General features: G+C 40.0%; 1 protein-coding gene across 7 annotated transcripts in view; it reads left to right on the top strand.

Moving 5' to 3' along the window:
* DYM (dymeclin) overlaps positions 1–22,906 on the top strand; it is a 382,159-nt gene that overhangs the window by 159,187 nt on the left and 200,066 nt on the right. For all 7 annotated transcript variants that reach the window (XM_021092922.1, XM_021092897.1, XM_021092955.1 and 4 more), the window contains exons 12-13: positions 3,180–3,293; positions 4,933–5,027. In XM_021092922.1, coding sequence (XP_020948581.1) covers positions 3,180–3,293; positions 4,933–5,027 — 209 coding nt within the window. The remainder of the gene's footprint in view (positions 1–3,179; positions 3,294–4,932; positions 5,028–22,906) is intronic.

The raw sequence follows: 22,906 nt of genomic DNA, 5'->3' as shown, positions 1-22,906 counted from the left end.
TGCAGCTGCCAGCCTATATCACAGCCACACCAGATCCTTAACCCACCGAGCAAGGCCAGGGATCAACCCACATCCTCATGGATACTAGTCAGGTTTGTTAGCTCTGAGCCACAATGAGAACTCCCCTTTTGGAACTCTTATTAATGGATCTCTACTTTTCTCTTACACTTTGTCTTTTTACCTTTCATTGCTATTGTCTGAGGGAACTTGTTGGTTTTGTCTTTCAAATCACAAATTCAGTTTTCCATAGTGCCCATTGTGCTAATTCCTCTCTCTCTTTTAAGTTCAGTCATCATATTTTTAATCTTCAGGAGCTTTTCTTCGTTCTGTGATTCTCATTTTTCATAGTAGCCTGTTCTTGTTTTATGGTTACAGTATTCCATCACATCTCACCAGAGATACTAATTAGGATTTTAAAAACTTTTCCCCAGCTTCTTAAATTATCTTTGTTTAATTAGAGCTCTATTTTTCTGCTTGTTTAGTTTCACATTTATTGTTTCATATTATTTGTTTATTTAGTAAGCTTTTATGAACACATTAAATGTAAACATAATTGGAAAATAGTATAATGAATCTCAGTGGACTCATCAACATTCTTCTGTTCTTATTTCATCTGGCCACACCACCCTCTCTGCCTTTTGTATTTTGGCTAAAATATATTTTTTAATCCTGTAAATCATATACACAAACACACACACACACACACACACACACACACACACACACACATAAAATTTCACTTGTGAATTTTTTTTTTTTGTCTTTTTTTTGTCTTTGTTAGGATCCCACCCTTGGCATATGGAGGTTCCCAGGCTAGGGGTCAAATTGGAGCTGTAGCTGCCAGCCTACGCCACAGCCCCAGTAACTCAGGATCCAAGCTCTGTCTGCAACCTACACCACAGGTCACAGCAATGCCGGTTCCTTAACCGACTAAGCAAGGCCACGGATCAAACCTGCAACCTCATGGTTACTAGTTGGGTTTGTTAGCCACTGAGCCACAACGGAACTACATCACTTGTGAATTTTTAAGTATGTCACTTTGATATGTATGGGCTTCAAAAAGATCTATAACCATTGGAATCCCATTGTGGCTCAGTGGGCTCATGTAGGTTCAATCCCTGTCCTCATTCAGCGGGTTAAGGATCTGATATTGCTGCAAGCTGTGGCGTGGGTCACAGATGTGGCTTGGATCCTGCACTGCTGCAGCTGTGGCATAGGCTGGCAGCTGCAGCTCTGATTCAACTCCTAGCCTAGGAACTTTCATATGCTGCAGGTGTGGGCCCAATAAGGAAAAAAACAAACAAAAACCATACACACACACACACACACACACACACACACACACACACATATACACATAATACCATTATCACATCCAAAAAAATCAGCAATATTTTTAAAGTATTAATAGTCCGTTTTCTCCAATTATCTTTAAAATGTCTTCTTTGAGTTGGTTGGTTTGAAGCTGTTCCAAAGCCTACTTAATGCATTTAGTTTTTGGCTTTTTTTTTTTTTTTTTTTGTCTTTTTAGGGCTGTCCCTGCAGCTTATGGAAGTTCCCACGGTAGGGGTTGACTCGGAGCTGTAGCTGCCCGCCTGTACCACAGCCACGGCAACACTGTATCCAAGCCATATCTGAGACCTACACCACAGCTCGAGGCAATGCTGGATCCTTAACCCACTTTAGCTAGGCCAGGGATCGAACCCTTGTCCTCATGGATCCTAGTTGGGGTCATTACGGCTGAGCCACAACGGGAACTCCAATTCTCAACTCTTTTTAACCTATAACAGTCTCTCCTTCTCTCACCTTATTCCACCATTTACTTGTAGAAACTGGCTTATTTGTTTACTAGAAATTCATACACTTGGGTTTGGGTGATTGTATCACTGTGTTACCGTGTTCCATCCTCTGTGTTTCATATATGCTGATAATTAGAACAGAGACCTCATTAGATTAATCATACCTTTGAGATTGTTGAATTTCTCTACTTTTTTGGTGGCTTGTTATTCTCCGTTCATATTTGTAAATGAAAGCCTAGGTTCAGTTGTTTTGAAAGGCAGTGAGACCTCCTTTGGAAGGTGTAAATGATGGAGGTCTGCTGTACTCTGCGTAGGATCATATCTTAGTGGAGGGAGTGAGAACCAGCCAAAAGTCTCTTCCTTTTTCAGGCATGGATGGAAAGAATGTGGCCTATTGGCACCATATGTCAAGGAGAGAAGTAGGAGTGACCTTAATGGAAGAGAATGTCAGGGGAGTTCTGGTGCCAGTTGAGCCTGTTGGTTCTTGTGCATTTTGCCTCCTTCATTAGGGCAGCCCAGCATTGGCCTCTGTGCCACCCAATTTCTCTCTCTCTCTCTGTCTGATGCCCCTGTTACAAGTCTGTGGAACTGCACCAGTGCAGCTGGACAATTCATGCCTATACTGAGGCCTGGGCTGAGCACCAGAGCTGCCTGCTCTGAAGAGCCAGAGCAGAGCACAGGCATGTCTTTTCTAGAAGATCTTGGCCTCTCCGTGACACAAGTGTGGAGATTTTCTGTGGTGGTTGAGACAGCTCTACTTTTCAAGAGATGCCTCAGTTTTCTTATTTTTGCTTCAAACTACTCAGTTCTAGTGGTTTTATTGTCAGGTCAGTCTTGTCCTATGTGCATACCTTTTCAGATATAGCTCATTTCAGATATAGCTGCTACTGATATCCTGTTTTCCAGAACTGTTTTTTTCTCTTATATTTAAGAAGGACAGGTAGGTAAGTACATTAGCACAGTTTTGCCATCTTGAACTGAAATTCTCACAATTTACTTTTTTTTTTTTTTTTCCTTTAGGGCTGCACCTGCAGCATATGGTGGTTCCCAGGCTAGGGGTCAAATCGGAGCTCTAGCCTCCAGCCTACACCACAGCCACAGCAACACAGCATCCAAGCCACGTCTGTGAACTACACCACAGCTCACGGCAACGCCAGATCCTTAATCCACTGAGCAAGGCCAGGGATCAAATCTGCAACTTCATGGTTCCTAGTTGGATTCATTTCTACTGTGCCGCAAAGGGAACTCCAACAATTTACTTTTATATACTGTTTAGCTCATCTTCAGAGCAAAGCCTTAGCTTATCAGAAATTGCAGATATGGATAATCCCCTTTTTGACAAGCAGTCATGTTTACTTAAACTTTTCTTCTCCATTACAGATATTAAAAAATATTACTTGGTATTCAGAACGGGTTTTAACTGAAATTTCACTGGGGAGTCTTCTGATACTAGTTGTAATAAGAACCATTCAGTACAACATGACAAGAACCAGAGTAAGTGTTCCATAGCTATTTTTCTACCTTTATATCTATAACACTTTCAATATTTAGAGTGCTAACATCCTCATGGAATATGGTGGGAAAATATAGATGAGCATATAGCACTGCATTATAATCCTAAGATAATGTTTATAGTGTCTGTTTCTATCCCCCCCCCCTTTTTTAGGGCCACACCCGAGACATATGGAATCAAATAGGCTAGGGGTTGAATTGGAGCTGCAGCTGCCGGCCTCCATCACAGCCACAACACCACCAGATCTGAGCCATGTCTGTGACCTACACACTCACAGCAACACCGGATCCTTAACCCACTGAGCAAGGCCAGGGATCGAACCCGAGTCCTCATGGATACCAGTCAGATTCATTACCGCTGAGCTACAGTGGGAACTCCATATTTCTTAATATTTAATAGGTTGTATGATCAGATATATTTTACATGTAATAGAAAATAAGCTATGAAGCACCTTTAGATAAAAGATGTATGTCATTGCTGGACCAGTAAAACTGATTTACCTTTTAAAAGCAGCAGCAACAAAGTTTACGAAGATGTAAGCACAAGAAAATATGAATTCAGGTAGGAAAGAAATGTGGAAGAAAGAGAATAAAGAGTAAAAGGAAAATTTCAGCTGGTTTGTTGTATTTGCTATACCTGGGAGCATGTTTCATTTGCAGTCAATAGAGAGGCAGTATATAAAATTCATAGCTCAGAGAAGTGGTCAGGTGTACTGTACTGCTTTCAGTAATTGCCCTCTATGAGACTAACATAGGCACACATCCACAGTCTTTTATCTGAAACTATAAAAGCCACATGTGTTTTATTTTTTCATTCATTCATTTTTGTCTTTTTGCCTTTTCTAGGGCCACTTCCTGCGGCATTTGGAGGTTCCCAGGCCAGGGGTCCAATTGGAGCTGTAGCCACCGGCCTACGCCAGAGCCACAGCAACTCGGGATCTGAGCCTCGTCTGCCACCTACACCACAGCTCACGGCAACGCTGGATCCTTAAACCCACTGAGCAAGGCCAGGATTGAACCTGCAACCTCATGGTTCCTAGTTGGATTCGTTAACCACTGCACCATGACGGGAACTCCAGCCACATGTGTTTTAGAAGGGAGAATTTTTTAAGTTTTTTTAAAAAATGTTTGTTTTTTTTTTTTCCCATGGCCACACCCATAGCACATGCCAGGCCAGATATTGAATCTACACCATATTACAATCTACACCATAGCAGTGATCACACCGCAGGTGCAGCAACACCGGATCCTTAATCCACTGCACCACAGAGGAAACTCCAGTTTTTTACTTTAGAAAGATAATTATAGTTCATTACTATATGGAACCATTAGGTTCTGGAATAGCACACTATAACTAAACCTTAGTATTTCTGCAGCAAAATATTTGAGTATTCTCCAGGGTGGGGTTAATGAAGACCATAAATAGCATTATCATTTTTTGTGCCAGATGTTGCCTCCAAATTGGTGGTGAATTTTCAGTGCTTAATGGATTTTGGAATCTTAGAGAAAAAAGCTTGTGGGCCTGAAAAATAGCAATGACAGTCAAGTTTGTGTCTAGTTAATTTTGCCTAAAATGTTGAGAAGCCTTGATGTGTGTATTAAATTTGCTGTTTTCTGACAGGACAAGTACCTTCACACAAATTGTTTGGCAGCTTTAGCCAATATGTCGGCACAGTTTCGTTCTCTCCATCAGTATGCTGCCCAGAGGATCATCAGGTAAATAAGAGCTTTAAAAGAAATACTAATTTTTGCCTTCTGGCTGACCTACTGAAAGAGGTACTATGGTGGTCCCTTTTGAAATGCTCTCTGTAAGGAACATCCCATTTTCTACTTAATTTTTATCACCTTCTTGTTTGGTTGAAAATACCTTGTTCTGCTTTGTTTTCTAACCCAAACTTCTCTGTCAAGGTTAATTGTATTTGCTTTCAACCTTTTTTATAAAATCTGCTTTTAAGCTTTTGTGTGTCAGCCCTTTACAGGGGAGCAGGTGTATTACTCAGCAATGCAAACTAAATCTTGATCAACATTTTTGCTGAGCATTTTATAGATCATCACTTGACTCTTTTAAAATACAGTTATCTGTTTCAGAAAATTCTTTTCATAGCAGTTAACTATTGTATTAGTTTCCTATTGCTGCCATAACAAATTACCACAAATTAGCGGCTTACAACAATGCAAATTTATCATATAATTCCTTTTTTAAAAATTTTATCTATCTATCTATTTATTTATTTTCTTTTGTCTTTTTGAGGGCTGCGCCCATGGCATAGGGAGGTTCCCAGGCTAGGGGTCTAATCGGAGCTGTAGCTGCTGGCCTATGCCAGAGCCACAGCAACGCAGGGTCCGAGCCTCGTCTGTGACCTACACCACAGCTCACCACAATGCCAGATCCTTAACCCACTGAGCAAGGCCAGGGATCAAACCCACAACCTCATGGTTACCAGTCAGATTTGTTAACCACTGGTCCATGATGGGAATTCCTCTCCTGTTTTCAGAGCCAGCAACAGTAGGTTGTTGAGTCCTTCTCACATCTCCTCACTCTGACCTTCTCTTCTACTTTGAGGATTCTTGTGATTGCATTGGCCCTACCCAAATACTCTACCCATCAAGGTCTGAAGCTATGTGAATCATAGCTGCCGATTCCCTTTTGCCATGTAAGGTAACCTGTTCATGGGTTTGTGGTGGTAAGGATGTGGTCATTTGGGAGAGCCATTATTCTGCCCGTTGCAGCATTGCCAGAAACACCCATGTCCATTCTCCATTTTTTGCCAAAGACGCAATCTTTTTTTTTTTTCTCTATTTCTTTTTAGGGCTGTGCTTGTGTCATATGGAAGTTCCCAGGCTAGGGGTCGAATCTGAGCTGCAGCTGCCAGCTTATGCCACAACCATAGCAATGCCAGATCCAAGCCATATCTGCTACCTGTGCTCCAGGTTGTGACAATGTCAGATCCTTAACCCACTGAGTGAGGTCAAGTATCAAACCCTCATCCTCGTGGATACTAATTAAGGTAAGGTTCTTAATCCGCTGAGCCACAAGGGGAGCTCTAGAGACACAATCTTTAAGGCTAGGAAAGGTAGTTAACAATTGATAAATGATTATCATTTGTGGGGATTTTAACAAGTGTGGGTACTTTCTGTTCTTCAGGTAGAATGCAGAATATTGTCCTAGCAGCTTTCAAGTAGAACATTTGTTGTGTAATCAGGGACGTTAAATCCTTTCCTTTAATTCTTGCTTTTGAGACAGTGCAGTTCTGATGATTTGTTTTTGTATTCCAGTCGTTTGGTGGTTATCATAGCTCTGTATCACTTTGATCTGATTTTCCATTCTTTGGTTAGAGATATTTATTGACCTGGGCTCATTTTTAATAGTCAGTCAGTTACCTTATGTTCTTAGTCTGTTTATTTGTCCTCTGAATTTAGCAAGGATCTTTTCCTTTGACCCACTGTTTACTTTAATAGGACATTATTTTGGATTTTTTTGTTTGTTTGTTTGTACATGATAGGTTGTCTGGTTGACTGACTTAGCACTAACGCTGACTTCATGAATCAAAGTAAACACAGCATCTCCTCATACCTCAGCTTCCTCCAGGTGTTCCAAAGTGCTTTTAGTGTCTAAAAAATGAACCTTTGTCACAATGCCCCGTTTTAGCATGTCAGATTTAATGATACCTGAGCTGCTTTGTGGTCTATTTTAGTTTGTGTGTACATGGAGTTTTATAATGGTTTTCAGAAGATTTCATTACAATATTTTCCTCAGCTGATATATGAACATTTGGACTGTTTAATTTGAAAATGCCAGAAAAACTGGTTCGGAATTTAAGTTCTGATAAAATGTATCAAGCAAGATTAAATACAGTTTTTCTAGGTGTAAGAGTTGGAACAAATGCAAGTGAAACACTTTGCCCAGGAGTTCCTGTCATGGCGCGGTGGTTAACGAATCCGACTAGGAACCATGAGGTTGTGGGTTCGATCCCTGCCCTTGCTCAGTGGGTTAATGATCCGGCGTTGCCGTGAGCTGTGGTGTAGGTCGCAGGCGCAGCTTGGATCCCGCGTTGCTGTGGCTCTGGCGTAGGCTGACAGCTACAGGTCCGATTAGACCTCTAACCTGGGAACCTCATATGCCACAAGAAATGGCAAAAAGACCAAAAAAAAAAAAAAAAAAAAAAAAGAAACCCTTTGCCCAATTTTCTATGATAACGAAAGTAGAAAACCAATAGTATTTGGAGAACTAAGAAATACAGTTTAGATTTGGAAATATTTAGATCAAGTTTATCATCATTACGGAATAGTGCTTTACTTCATTTTGATGAAGCTTTATTTGGTGTTAGTGAGGAACTGTGTTGAGCAGTACAAGGAATATCAAAATCAGTTTTAAAAGCTTCTGCCCTTAAGTAGCTTGTAATTCAGTAGCTGAGATAAGATGAAGACTAACATATACCACTTGAACGAAGTAAATTTTAGAACAAAAGAAAAACTCCTATGGTGAGGGTGTGTCATTGTTTCAAAGAATGGCGAGGTCACATCTCATTACGAAGGCAAGGTAAGTAGAGAGCAATGACTCTAGAGATTGGCCTGATTAGGGAAAGTATCAACCAAACAAACCAAAACAATGCAAGAGGGGGTGTGGTGAGAGAGCATGGTTTATATTTAGAAAGTATCAATTCCATTCAGTTGGCATGGTGTGGACCTTATAGGGATTATAGGAGAGAGGCCTGAAAAAATCACCAGGGACCTTCTTGTGGAGGGCTTTCCTATGAGATCCACAGCTTAGGATAATGGAAGGACAGAAAGAAAAGAAGGTCTCATCTTCTGTACCAGCAAAAAAGGAAATGGCAGTGAATGAGTTGCAAATGGACTTTAAAAGCATTACTTTAACGTAAATGTCTCGCGTTGTCAGTTTCCACAGATAGTATTGGTCACATGGAGGGGCGGGCTGTTCTAAAAGGTTCCAAGTACTGCTGGCACTTCCATTCCAAGTGCCGTGTTTGAGTCGCCAGTGTGGAGGAGAGCATCCACATCATCCTGGAGTGAGCGTCTTCGACAAGCAGTGTTGACCCAGCTCCAGATCTGCTGAATCAGACGCTTCCATTTTAACAGGATCCCCAGATGATTTGTACATACATCTAAGTTTGGAAAGTACTTTGATTTGGGGGCTGGAAATCAAGATTTATTCCCTTAGAAAACGCTTGTCTTGAATTGGAAGTGGGGGGCCAGCTTTTTTGTATCTTGTGGAAACTCATTTTCTACTAAATGTTTGTGTTTGGAGTAAAAAATTGTAAAGTATAATAAGGAATGCATAGCAAAAAGCTGTTTAGATACACAGAAGACTTGTTATAGCAGTACAGCTTAAGATGCACCAGATGCTCTAGTGACTCTTTCAAGAGAGAAGTAATTCATTTTCATATACACGTTTTCTAACTCCTTCATAAGGAAGAGACTACACAATTTTGTTTCTGTCATTTGCTTGCAGAACTTAGAGGAGCCAGTATTTCATGCAATCTTCAACACAATGCAAAACAGAGTAACATGTTTCATTGCTGTGAAAGTAGAATGTGAATAAAGCTTTAAAAAGTCTTTTTAGCTGGACATAAATGTATAGGATGATCTCATATGATGTCTAGGCTGTTGTTTCATGTTTATGACACTGTGTCTTCCATAGACTCTTGATATTCTAGAAAGATCACAAACCTACCTGATTTGGGTTTTGCTTAGCTATGACATTTTTGGAATATACTCTAAGCATGGATACTTGATATCATTGTTTGAGGTTGTAGGGTTATCAATTCAGTTGAAATATTTATATAGAGTAGGTGATGTGCAAGGGATTTGCTGTGGGTTCCAAAGATAGCATCACCTATTTCCTGCCCTTGAGGCTTCCCCGTTGCCTCTTTCATCCCCACCCTTCACTGGCTCCTTCTTCTGGCTCCTCCTTCACCTTTGGCTTAAATTAACAGATAGCTACTTAGACTTTTCTCCACTATTTCATTCTAGATTATTTTCTTCTCTCTCTTTTCTCATGTCCTTTGGGCATTTACCTCGATGCCTGTGGCCTCAACTACTATGTACTTTTATACTGAAAACCATCCAAATCTACATTTATAACCCCAGTCTTTCTCTTTTTTTCCTGAGGCGGGTAGTACAGCGTAGTGGTTAAGAGCACATAGTCTGAGTTTGGGATCCCAGCTTCAAAACTGACTAGCTATGGAATCTGGGAGAAATAACTTATGTATGCAGCCATTTCCCTGTCTTAAGATGGGGTGATGACAGTAGTTGGGATCTCGATGAATGGAGTAAAGACTAAGGGAGCTAATGTTTGTACAAGATTTGGCATGTAACTTGCACAATATAAGTGTTGGCCTCCTGATCACTAACTCTGCTAATCTCACCACCTGGACATCTCACACTGACCTCCAGCTTTTATTATGTTAAAACAAAACTCATTTTAAAACTTGCTCTTCCTGGGAGTTCCCTGGTAGCTCGCTGGGTTAAGGACCCAGCATTTTTACTATAGCAGCTCAGGTTACTGCTGTGGTATGAGTTCACTCCCTGGCACAGGAACTTCCACATGTGGGTGCAGCCAACAAAACAAAACAAAAACCAGGAAAGAAACAAACAAACTTGGTCTTCCTGTTAAATTCCCTATCCTAGGTAATGGCCCTCACTACAGCCAGCTAAATTGCCATGTCATAAACCTACAAGTAATTCTGTCCCACTGTCCCTTCCCCTCAAATGCTTTATTTAAATGGGCCCCAGAGTTCTAACTCTGTTGTAACCTGCATTCATACCCTGTTTTTCTGTCTCCACTACTGTTGCCTTTGGTCACATGTTCACCTTCTTTTCATCTAAAACTAAGTCTTTAGTCGGCCTAGTTCTTTTGCCTCCTTGCCTGCCTCCCTCTCTACAGTCTACCTCTGCATTGCTCCATTCATTTGAAAAGCAAATCTGATCATGTCTGTATTCCTTCCTGTGCTTAAAATCATTAAATGGCTTCCTATTGCCAGCAGCAATCTCCTTAAAGCAGTGGCTCTCAAACAGGGGTGGTTTTGCCCCCACGGGACATCTGGCAATGTCAGGAGTCAAGGTGGTGGTGGTTGTTGTTTTTGCCTTTTTTGTTTTTTTTTTTTTGGTTGGCACAACTGGGAAGGAGTTGCTACTGACATCTAGTGGGTAGAGGCCAGGGATATTGCTAAATATCCTGTAATCCACAGGACTACAAAGAATTAGTCCAGAATGTCAGTAGAGCAGAGGCTGAGGAACCTTGTCGTAGAGTGACATGATTGGGCCCTGCTCTTTGCTCTTAATCTTCTGTTCCCACTTGACACTTAGCTTCTTTCCTTACTGAATCATTACAGCCCACTTCTTTTTTTATAGCTGCACTCCTGTGTCTGGATAAATGTGGTCTGGAACTAGAAAGAAGTTGAAGCACTTCCCTGGTATCCCCTCTTCTTTCTGTAGGTTCTATTCCACTGGCTTCCTACTCCTCTATCCTGCCTTATCTTGAACCTACAGTGGCCAAGCCCCCCAGCCTCACCCACCCACTGTAGCTCCCAGGCCTTCTTTCTTTAGACCCAACTACTGCCAGCACAGTTGTTTCATATTTCCCTATTGAGATTAGAAAGAAAAAGAACCCAGTCATCTCTTTGTAGCAGTCCAGGAGTTACACAGTCAGCTTCTGGCCCAGGGGCTAGTTTTGGTGTAGGAGTCGGGGGGCCAGGAGAGGGGAAAGTCCAGGAAAGGAGAAAGACTCATGTTAGAAAATATGGCTTCTGGAGTTCCCATTGTGGCTCAGTGGAAATGAACCTGACTAGTATCCATGAAGGTGCAGGTTCGATGTCGCAGATGCAGCTCAGATCCCATGCGGCTGTGGCTGTGGCGTAGGCCAGCAACAATAGCTTTGATTCGACCCCTAGCCTGGGTACCTCCATATGTCTTGGGTGTGGCTCAAAAAAGACAAAAAAAATCGAAAAAACAAAAAAGGAGTTCCCGTCGTGGTGCAGCAGAAATGAATCTGACTAGGAACCATGAGGTTGTGGGTTCGATCCCTGGCCTTGCTCAGTGGGTTAAGGATCTGGCATTGTGGTGAGCTGTGGTGTAGGTCACAGATGTGGCTTGGATCCTGTGTTGCTGTGGCTGTGGTGTAGGCCAGCAGCTGCAGCTCTGATTCGACCCCTAGCCTGGGAACTTCATATGCCACAGGTACAGCCCTAAAAAGCTGGGGAAAAAAAAATATATATATGGCCTCCCTCAGAGGTAGGTGACAGAGAGAGAGAACTTCAGAGTCTTGACCTGGCCAGTGGGTACTTCTGACACACTGACTGGCCTGACCTGAAGTTACGAGTCTTGCTGCTTTTAAGCAGAGTAGTAGTTACTGGGGAGAAAAGATTTGTGTTATATTTATTTGCATTACTTCATGAGAGTAGCTGTCAGCAGGCACACAGTAGAATTTTAATAAATACCTAGTGACTGATTCTTAGAAGATGGCGTATCATTTGGAACTTAAGCTTAGTTCTGGCACCCACCTTTCTGAGACTTCACCTTAGATGATTCATCTCATTTTGCAAATATCTGCTGCTTCTCAAAACTAGTGAAGTTGATGACAGTGCATGCTATTATTGAAAGCTTTATGGTCTTTTAAGCCTCCTGAGAATAATATAACATCACACATAGATTAGATTTTAATTAACATTGTTTAATTAGAGTAGCATAGTTCTATTGTTTTTTTTATAAGATCTAGTCATGTAATTTAAGAATTTTAATATTCTTCAATGCATGATTTATGCTTAGCCCTTTTTCACTGTTAATAGCCACTAGTAGTGAACATATATACTCTTCAGATTTTAAACAAGTTCACTGCTGTCTGTCTTTTCTTTGTCTAGCCTCAAGCTGGCAGTTTATGTAAGGTGTACTCTGCACAAGAAAGGGTGCACCTTGTAGTCACCCAGCTTTTTTCTGAAGACTACAAAAACACAAGTTGGCATATTTAACTCTGGGGGGTTAGTTCCTCTATTTTGGACAAATATAGATCTTTAAGAATAGCCTATGGAATCAAAGGAAGTGGAATAATTTGCTTTTTGTAATACCTTCTAGTATTAGCTTACCACATCAAGCTTCTTCACTTTTGTTCCCACAAAAGTCTTTGGTAGTGAATTTTTCTCTAAACCAAATGATGCATTGAACTGCAAACATACAAGAGAATGTTACAACGCACAATAGCGTATTATTGGGATTCATTTATATTGTACAACACAAAATATTCAAAAAATATAGTAACATCTGGTTTTTGCTCTTGGTTTTGATATTTCAGGAATACTGTCTTATTTTAAAAATAAGGTCCATTTAATGATAAGTTCATACCTGTCAACTTCAGTGTCACTTGTTTCTCTTTTGTTAGGTTTAAGACTAGTAAAAGTCTGGAGGCTTCTATGATTTAGGGTGTTGGCATTACACAGCGGAGAAGTGGCTATCCCAGGTTTGTCCGATTAAAAGCCTATGCTCATTCTACTGTACTCTCATGGAAAGACTGCAGAACATTATTAACGAGAGTAACTCACCTGCCATGTGACCATCAATCCAAACTCTAGGCAGGGAGGGGGCTTCTGAAACAGATGGTTCTCAGGTAGCTGAGCCCTTGTTGATTATTCTGTTTGCTGCCCCCACACCTCATTCCAGCCTCCTTCCAGGATAGCTAAGTAACTAAAGTTAGAGTAGCAAAGACTGGAGGGTCTTCTTCCTTCTCTTCCCTTCTTTTCCCACTTCACTCTCTCTCTCACTTTCTTTCACTGACTAGTTGAGAAAGGTATGGATCGGTCAGGTATTACGTAATATATGGATTATTTTCCTGGAAAATAAACATGGAAAAGAAGACAAAGACTGTATTACTTTTAGCCTGAAAATCTTAATATTTTCTGTATATCTAATCCTTCATATTTCATTGTATTTTTAATTCAATAAGACTTATGGGGATTTTGCTATATGTCTGCCACTGCCAAAGTCCTCTTTAGTTTCATATTTGTTTACATTTTAATTTCAGATTAATGCCATTCCTTGAATCTAGAAATTAAATGTTATAGTCATATTGGTTTTATTTTTTAAAATTTAATTCAGTTTCAGCCTTATATCATTATCTGATTTCATTGTAGTTAGGAAGTTGTTTCTTGAGGGAAGGAATTTTCTGATATTAAGAGTTACAACAAATAGTTCAGTTTTGTTTCTAAAATCTTGGTAAGTTGTTCAACATTGTTTTCCATCTCTAAAATGATATAGGAGACCAATTTCGTTGTAGTGTTGTCGGAGTTAACAATGGATTATGCAGTCTTTCACGGCTCTATTTTGTTATAACATTTTGGAAATAATTTTAATTTAAAAATAAATCTAGAGAACACCTCTACAAAAAGTTTCTTGCTTTCTGTTAATATCCCTCCATTCTGATTCCTTGCCTGAAGGATCATCAAATTGCCTGTATTTCACAAGTATTTCCCTCAATGAAAACCTCATTGAATATAGATGGGTTTTAATGATAATGTTTTATTTTGGATTGGTAGGAGGTCTAAGCGATGGTTTTTGCAGTATAAGCATTTCTTTTAAACTTATGTGATTTATTTTTTAAAAGACAGAATTAACTTGTTCTTGCCCAGTGCCTGGGCAATAAAGAAACTCCAGTTTTTCCACTGCTTTGGTCTTTGTTGATCCTTGTTTGCTCTTGGCATAGCAGTAGCCAGGAAAGGAAAAAGGAATATTTTGCCTTAAAAATCTTGCTTTCTGTACTTCCTACAGCTAGTGGCGCTTTGAACATAACTACATTTTTTTTCAGGAAAGCCTGACATAGTTTTCTTTTTCAGTTTAGTCCTTTCTTTGGACACTATGTTGAGAAAACATTTAGACAGCTCCCAGTTGAAAATTTGTAAGTTTCCAATAGAAAATTTATATTTAGAGATTGCTGTTATTATACAGTAAAGGGTTTTGTTAGACTTGATGGGACATGTGAAAACTTTGTAGTTTAATTTCCATTTAGACTGTTGACACATTCGATATGTCAATTTTTAATTGACATTTATCTGAATTTTGATTTCTTATAAGTAAAGACCTTTCTGGACAGAATTGCCATGTGGGAAATTAAACATTAAAATAATTTACTATTGTGAATGAGCGGAGATTTTTACCCTGCTTTCAAGCTGACAAATTAGCCTGTCACAAATTTGTGGACCCTGGTCCAGACTCAAGATTCCTAGGCCAGGAGTTACCATCATGGCGCAGTGGAAAAGAATCCGACTAGGAACCGTGAGGTCGTGGGTTCGATCCCTGGCCTCGCCTAGTGGGTTAAAGATCCAGTGTTCCCATGAGCTGTTGTGTAGGTTGCAGACGTGGCTCGGATCTGGCATTGCTGTGGCTGTGGTGTAGGTTGGCAGCTGTAGCTCCGATTTGACCTCTAGCCTGGGAACCTTCATATGCCATGGGTGCGGCCCTAAAAAAAGCAAAAAAAAAAAAAAAAAAAAAAAAAAAAAAGAAGAAGAAGATTTCCGTGTCAGAGACAAATGACAGTTTATTGCTCACCATGGTGTGTGCCAGGGTTTCATCATTTTCTTGCGTGGCTCCCCATGCCCAGAGAAGCGTGACAAGGGTCAGGTAGTATCTGCGCATGCAATGGGTTACATTACAGGAGAGAACCCTCAGCTTAGGAAATCCCATCTTTCATAGCAGGCTTCAAGCAACCCTGCCCAGACTTTGTTTTGGACAGAGACATCTTTAATATATTTGACAGCAGCAACCTGCTGTTGGTTCTAAAGGGAGTCACTCTTTCTCCTTTCCATGTCTATTCACTCTCCAGAAATCCATGAAAAACTAGTCCAGAGGACAAGGCTGCTAAAACCTCTGCTTTCAAGATGTGCAGAAACACTAAAGACCTATGGGGAACTCTCTCCCCATGGTATTACTAGCTATTTATGCATTTCTGTTGCCAATTGGAAAAACCTGTCACCAAGTCATTTAGTTAATTGATACTGTTTTAGGTTTTCTATCTCACTTGCTAATGTGCTGGATTTATGTATCTTAGAAGAGGTAGTAAAGGGCCAAGTGGCCTCACTAGCCTCTGCTTTGTCCATGTGTCCTAATGAATCTTCTACTCAGGTGTCAATGTCAGTAATACCACCCTTACAGCCTTGTTTTTGAGTGGCTTTGACATAACCCAAGTATTTTTGCATTCAACACAAATCATAAAATTTTAGATTTGGAAGGATCTTTAAAGAACATCCAAGACAAGTTTGCACACTTCACTTGTGGAAATATTGACACCTAGATTTATCATGTGACTAAGTCTAAGTGAAAACTATTGCAGAAGCAGATGTAGAAATCAAGCCTCCCAGCTCCTTGCCTAGTGTTCTTCTCAGAACGAAAGAGAAAAACCGTGTGTGTTCATGCACATGTATTCTCTCTCTCTTACATAGTTGTGATCCCTAATACATTTAAAATGCTAAGGCCAGGTAAGAGAAATAAAATCACTTAATAAAGCATTTTCCTGCTTGATGAATTGCACATGCTTGATGGACTTTGTAAAAAGCAGCTTTGTCCAAGACAAAGAAATAAGAGTTGTGCTAACAGGAGAAATGAGAGTAAACAGAAGGTAAAGAGATTTAAAATGACTCATGTGCCCAATATAAATACAGACGGGCCCACAAGGGATGAGAGAATGCTGCTTTAGGAGAGATAGAAGGATAGTTGGGAAAAGGTACCTGCTACAAAGGAGGGTAAATGCTGTCACAAATACTGATGAATATCTTGAGCATTTAACATTTGTTTATTCTTTAAATGGGCCTCAGTTTCCTCATTTACAAAATGGCAATATCCTGCTAGGACTGCTTTGAGGAATAAATGGGTTTTTATACGCAAAGCGCTTAGAATAGAGCCTTTTCAGTAGCAATCACCTAGAAATTAGCAGAGGAAAAAAAAAAATCTTCCTTATTAGAGGACAGACAGCACAATGTCTTGCTTGTGATGGCCCAGTATGTATTTGAACAAATGATGAAATTCTGATGCTCTAATGAGATTAAAAGAAAAATGGTTAAATCTGCAGTTCTAAGGAGGAAACAACATGCCATATAGACCACCATTTTATTTTTTGCTTATTTATTTTGTCTTTTTGCCTTTTCTTGAGCTGCTTCCGCGGCATGTGGAAGTTCCCAGGCTAGGGGTCAAATCGGAGCTGTAGCCACCGGCCTACACCAGAGCCATAGCAACAAGGGATCCGAGCCACATCTGCGACCCACACCACAGCTCACAGCAACACCGGATCCTCAACCCACTGAGCAAGGCCAGGGATCGAACCCGCAACCTCATGGTTCCTAGTCGGATTCGTTAACCACTGCGCCCCAATGGGAACTAACTCCTCAGTGGCAATCTTTTAGTAAGTGCTGACTGAGATGATTCCAGGATGAATTGTGGGGTCTCAGACACCTTGTGATACTGTAGCAGCTTTTCTCAGTTAGGGTTTCAGGACTGAGTCAAACCCTCTGGGGAATGTGATGAATGACAGTTGTCTTAGTTCTTTTATTTTCTTTGTATATCTACCTTTTTCTCCTTATTCTGGATTCTTTCGAAGTGGTTTCTGACACTTTATCAAAATTGTACGATGTTAAAAGGATGAGATTTTTATGAGCATCTATTATGATTTGGTCCCTCCACAGGTTAGAAAAAATAAAGTCAGTGTTGCCACTGTTTTTCAAGTTTGGACATTACCCATATTTTGGATTCTCAGTCATTCAGAATCCAGTTCACTCTATCACACGCAGCTTGTCATTGTATTATGGAGACTGTCCAATTGTGACTATAGCTGTGTATGAGGTACATAGTCTCTGTTTTAGAGATGAGGAAACTGAGACTCAGAGATCCTGCAAAACTTATTCAGGATCAGACAGCTCATAGTGTGGAGGAGCTGAAATCGGAATCCTTGAGTGACCCTTGTCTAGAGGCGTGCTTTCCTCTCTCTATGGCAGACCTGACATTGATAAATACTGAAAAGGAAAAACAGATGTCAACCACTTTAAACTCAGGTTCTCAGTTAGGAATGAGTGAAATGTCTCCTGTATAGAGTTTCTTCAGTTTTCTTCCTTGGATCACACCAATGCAGAGGTTGTCACAGTGCACTTCACAGACCACAGAGGTTCCATGGGGTCTAAACCATTTTTAAGAATGAGACATCGTATGCCATTTTCACCATGTGGACATTTGCACCAGTGTTGTAAAAGCAAAGTTGGGGTAAAACTGCTGGTGCCTTAGCAAAAATCAGGGCAGTGGCACCAAGCTATACTGGTAATCACTGTGTTTTCCACATAACACACTTGCTATAAGGGAAGAAAAGGCATTTTGCTTAAAATCTTTGATGAAACAGTAAAAACGATGAGTTGTGATAAATCTTGACCCTTCAATCCATGCCTTTCTAAAATTTTGTGTGAGGAAGCGAAGTTCATGTGCAAAACACTTCCACTGCGTGCTGAATTATAGTGATTTTGTATGTGATTGAATTTTGAGCTGAACTAGCCACTTTTTTTGATAGGATACCATTTTTTCCATGAAAGAATGAGTGACAATCTGTAGTTATTTAGACTTGGCAGACATTTTCTTGAAAATTAATGAAGCGAGCTTGTCACTTCAAAGAAGACAACCACCAGTGTGGGTTGCCAATGATAAAATTGGAACTCACAAGCAAAAATTAGAATTTTAAAAAACTGGTTTTGGCACCATGAGTTTGACAGCTTCCCAATAATTAAAGACTTTTGTGATGAGATTGATGATGATATTAATGAATGTGGGATTTTTTTTGGATACTGTATGATGCAATGTGTCAACATTTGGAAGATGTTTACAGCTCAGTGAACCAGTATCTTTCAAATGACCTATGCATGAGTGAAAAGAGTCATTAAAAGTACAAATAGACTAATGCATCTTAATGCAACACACTCAGAAAGTTCTTTGTTATAGTGTTTGAGTCTGCCTTTTTAACCATCTTTAAGAAACTATCCCTTGTTTTAGTGTAGTATCAAAGAAGATTATATACAATTTTCTGTAAAGGGCATTAAAATACTACTTTCTTTTCCAAGTGCATATCTCTTTGAGGCTTTTTTTTTTTTCATGTGCTTCAACTAAAACAACATATAACATGAGATTGACTTAAGAAGCATCTGTTTTCTTTTAAGCCAGACAGTAAAAAAGATTTGCAGAAATAGAAAATAATGCTACTTCTTCACACATTTTCTTTTGATTTGGAAGGGAGTTGTTTCTCATGAAATATTTTGTGTTAACATGTAATGCGTTCATTATTATATTTAAGTGAATAAATATTTTAGATTTTTCTCAGTTTTATTTCTACTGCAGTTAATGTTTGTAGATATATCCCACATATAAAAAAGTTCTTTGGGGTCCTTAATAATGTTTTAAGAATTTAAAGGAGCTCTGAGAGAAGTTTAAAAACCACTGTTCTGATGCCCTTTCAGAGAGGGGGGGTAGAGGTAGTGATGTGAGCATGTCTGTCACAAAGCTCACTGTACATACTTTCAAATTCCTACTGTTTCTGAATTAATTATACCCCTACTTTCTTCCATCAATATAATCAATAGTTAGCTATGTGTGTATTATTCATGCCTTCATTTAATAAATATTTACTGGGAACGCAGTTATTAGAGCTTCGAAGAGAAAGGGGATATACAGAATCTATAAATCATATTTATTCCCTGTAAGGACACATGGTTTCTTGAATCTTTAAAAGTCATAAGATGGGGAGCTTACTGTGGTAAATTGTCTTAGAAGTTTATTACTCATCTTGCCTGGGTATGACTATAAAATAAATTTGTCCTGGTTGTTTATTGCTGTGTGACAAACCACCCCAAAACTCAGTAGCTTACAGCAACAATTCATAATGATCTCTCCCAGTGCTGTGGATTCTCAGCTTGGCTGAGTGATACTCACTCAAGTGTTCTCACATGCTTGCATTCGGACAGCAGCAAGGCTGGATGTCCAGTATGAACAGTCTCATGGCTGGCGGTTGATGCCACCTATCAGCTGGGAGGTCTGTTGAGATGGTGACTAGAGCATCTCAGTTTTTCCATGAGACCTGTCCACAAAGCTTGGTTTTCTCACAGGTTCTCAAGGGGATGCTCCCAAGAATAAACATCCCAAGAGTGAGAAAAGCTAAGGCTTCTGACGACCTAGCTCACCTATCCCACAGTGTCGCTTTCACCACGTTTTATCAGTCAAAAACAGGTCACAGGACCAGCACAGATTCAAAGGAGCGGACCACACAAGGACATAAATGCTGGGAGGCTTGGTTGATTTGTGGCCGTCTTTGAACAGTAGCTGCCACAAGACTGTCATGAACTGGTGAAGCTGGGAAAATGAAAGACTACTTTCCTTCTCAAATTCTAGGCTTAAGATAAATGTCTAGATTTCGATTCAAAAAAGAAAAGCTGAATGCATTCAAATGCTATCTTTGCATTTTTCTTTCCTTTGTTTAATTTACACTTGACATAAAAGTTCTCTCCCCTGACTTTTGCCTGTGTTGTATTTCTTTGGTTCAGAAGGAATGCCCACTTGCCAATAATGAATGGTGTCTTTACTTAGACTAATGGACAGAGTTCCTGTCTTATAAACGCTCATGGGGCTGCACTTGCTGGTCACCTAGTGGTTGATAATGGCCAGCTCTTGTCTTTGGGTTGAGAAAACTTAAGGGCTGTGTTTCCCTGGGGGCAGTATGACTGGCCTTATGTTCACTCTGGCACTGGCAGCTGCAGAAGTCCTATGTGGGGGAGGTTGAGGGGGCAGCATGACGTTTGGAGGGTGGAGCTAGGAGATTGTCTGGAAATGGCATTTGTACATCAGTCACACTGTCTCCAGTTGATTATGTGTTTGCCTTGAGATCTGGCTGGAGGACGTTTGATGGGGGGGGGATGCTTTAGCTAAAGTGCCCCTTGGTGGTGCTGTTGCGCTATAAACTTCCAAAGAAAACATCTTCTGGTGCCATTTTTTTTTTTTTTTTTTTTAAAGCAAACATTTTATTGGACACCTGTGGTACACCAGGCCCAGTGCTAGGCTTAGGGGAAATAAAATCTGGTTATTGTCCTCATAGTCTAATCCTTGCTATTGACTTTCTTGACATTTTCTGAAAAGTGGTAAAAATAATACCTCATTGAATTCAAGCCAGGCCCATAGCTGCCTGTAGGCCTTAGGAAAGTAGTGACCAATTTGCCTAAAGATGTATTCACAAAGTTAAAAACATTTTAAGTTATAAAAAAGTTATCAAATAATCCATATATTTTTTTTTAAACACTCAATTTCACACTATTAAGAAAAATGCAATTTAAAACTTCACTAAGATGCCATTTTCCACATATTCGATTAGGAGGATCTGTTTGGGTGTTTGTAACATTCTCAAAATTTTGGGTAGGAGTGTAAATTGGTATGGCTCCTATGAAGAACAGTATGGCAATATGTAAACAAATTCTAAGTACATTACCCTGTGAGCCAACTGTCATACTTCCACATTTGTGAAAGTGACAATGTACAGGTTTATTTTGGCAGTGTTTTTCTTTATAACAAAAAAGATGAGAAACGACTCTAAATCAATAGAGACGTAATTCAGTATTGTACATTGATACAGTAGACAGTGTGTAGCTATAAAAATTTAAAAAAATAATAAGGCTTTTCAAGATATGCTGAAAAGCAAGGCATGGCACTGTACGTATACAGTGGTCCCCTGGTACCCAAGATTTCACTTTGCTCAGTTTCAGTTACCTGTGGTCAACTATGGGCTGAAAATGCTAAATGGAAAATTCCAGAAATAAACGGTTTATAAGTGTTTAATTGTATGTCATTTTTGTGCTGTTCTGCCTGGGACATGAATCATCTCTTTGTCCAGTGTATCACTTAGTAGTCACATTACGCACACATTATGCGTGTGTGTGTGTGTGTGTGTGTGTGTGTGTGTGTGTGAGATGACGTAGTTCTGTAACATGATGGCTTCAAAATGTCATTGAATTTATCCAGTGAAATTAATAATGCCATGTGGACATTTAAGTTGTCGGTGCGTATGCACGTACGTAGACATAACAGTTCTGGAAAGAAAATCCTTGTGCATGTGTGAGGAACAGCGTATGGTAGTGGTTAGCAGTACACACTGTAGTGAGGCCCACCTCTGCCTCTTACTGGCTGTGTGACCTTGGACAAGTTTTCAGACCTTTTCATGTGTACGTTTCCTCATCTGTAAAATGTGGATAATAATTCCTATTTTGTAGCATCATTGTGAGGATTACAACAATATAACGTGAAAATCTTTCAGAACAGTGTTGAGCACATTTAAGTGTTAGCCAGCCTCTTCTCTCCAAATGTGCAGCATGGGGATAAAATACAGACTTGATTCCGAGTGACTCTTACTGTTCATTATTAATGAGCCTCAAAACTCTTGACAAACATTTGTTTGTAGCTCATCCTTTCGGTACTGTCCTCGAAAGTGATTCCTGGGGTCACAAGCAGAAGACGCTTACGGATAATTTGCTTGATACAATTAGCATGAGGAGAGCCAGGATGAGCGGCTGCAGGGGAGTTGTTCTCTTCCCTTCAGGGAGGGGAATCTAGTTATGCTCTCAAATCTCAGGTGTGTCTGGGGCTTCTTTCAGTAGCAGGGAAAGTTATTCAGAGTCTTTCTGGGGAAAGCATGTTGAAAATGGGTCGTCATTCACCTGGCTAAATGATGTGAACAAAGAGGAGACCTGTTTGGACTGATCTAATTTGCTTAGTGTACATGCTGCGTTCATCCCCCACCTCCGAATCTATGTAGCTGCCTTTTGGGGCAGTCAGCTCGCATTTCCCCATTTCCTTAGGTCATTATTTATTTTCTAAAGGCTTTATTTTCATTTCTTAATAATTGTTGATTAGCTCCTAGAAGTCATCCCTGCCTGTTTCCCATCCTGAGTCGAACCATTTATAAAGCAGTTTCTTTTTTCCACATCTTGGTTTACTTGAAGTGGGATATACTTGATCACATTGAAACAGTTCTGATGACATGACTGAGAATGGCTCTTTATATGTATTTTTTCATTTATGTATCAGTGGATATTTCATAGACCACCACACAGAAAGGGAAACCTAGAAGTCCTTTCTGATAGGTTTTAAAAGAAGGTTTTAGTTTTTAGTTTACCTAAAAGTGACCCCCTGGAGTTCCTGTTATGGCGCAGTGGAAACAAATCCGACAAGGAACCATGAGGTTGTGGGTTCAGTCCCTGACCTTGCTCAGTGGGTTAAGGATATGGCATTGCCATGAGCTGTGGTGTAGGTCGCAGATGCGGCTCGGATCTGGCGTTGCTGTGGCTATGGTATAGGCCGGCAGCTACAGCTCAAATTCGACCCCTAGCCTGGGAACCTCCATATGCCACAGTGGAACCCCAAAAAGCAAATAAATAAATATAAAAAAATAAGTGACCTCTGAAATGTGAATAAAACATTTCACAACCAAAAATTTTTTTAGCAAATTACTGAGTCTTTTACACAGATTCTGTTTTCCTCATGTATCTAGAAACCCCATGTTTTATGTTCAGATTGAATTAGCTTAAACAGAT

This window comes from Sus scrofa, chromosome 1, assembly GCF_000003025.6.
Source record: "Sus scrofa isolate TJ Tabasco breed Duroc chromosome 1, Sscrofa11.1, whole genome shotgun sequence".
Lineage (NCBI taxonomy): Eukaryota > Metazoa > Chordata > Mammalia > Artiodactyla > Suidae > Sus > Sus scrofa.
The sequence above is the reverse complement of the archived record's forward strand: the minus strand, read 5'-3'. Positions and strand labels throughout refer to the sequence as shown.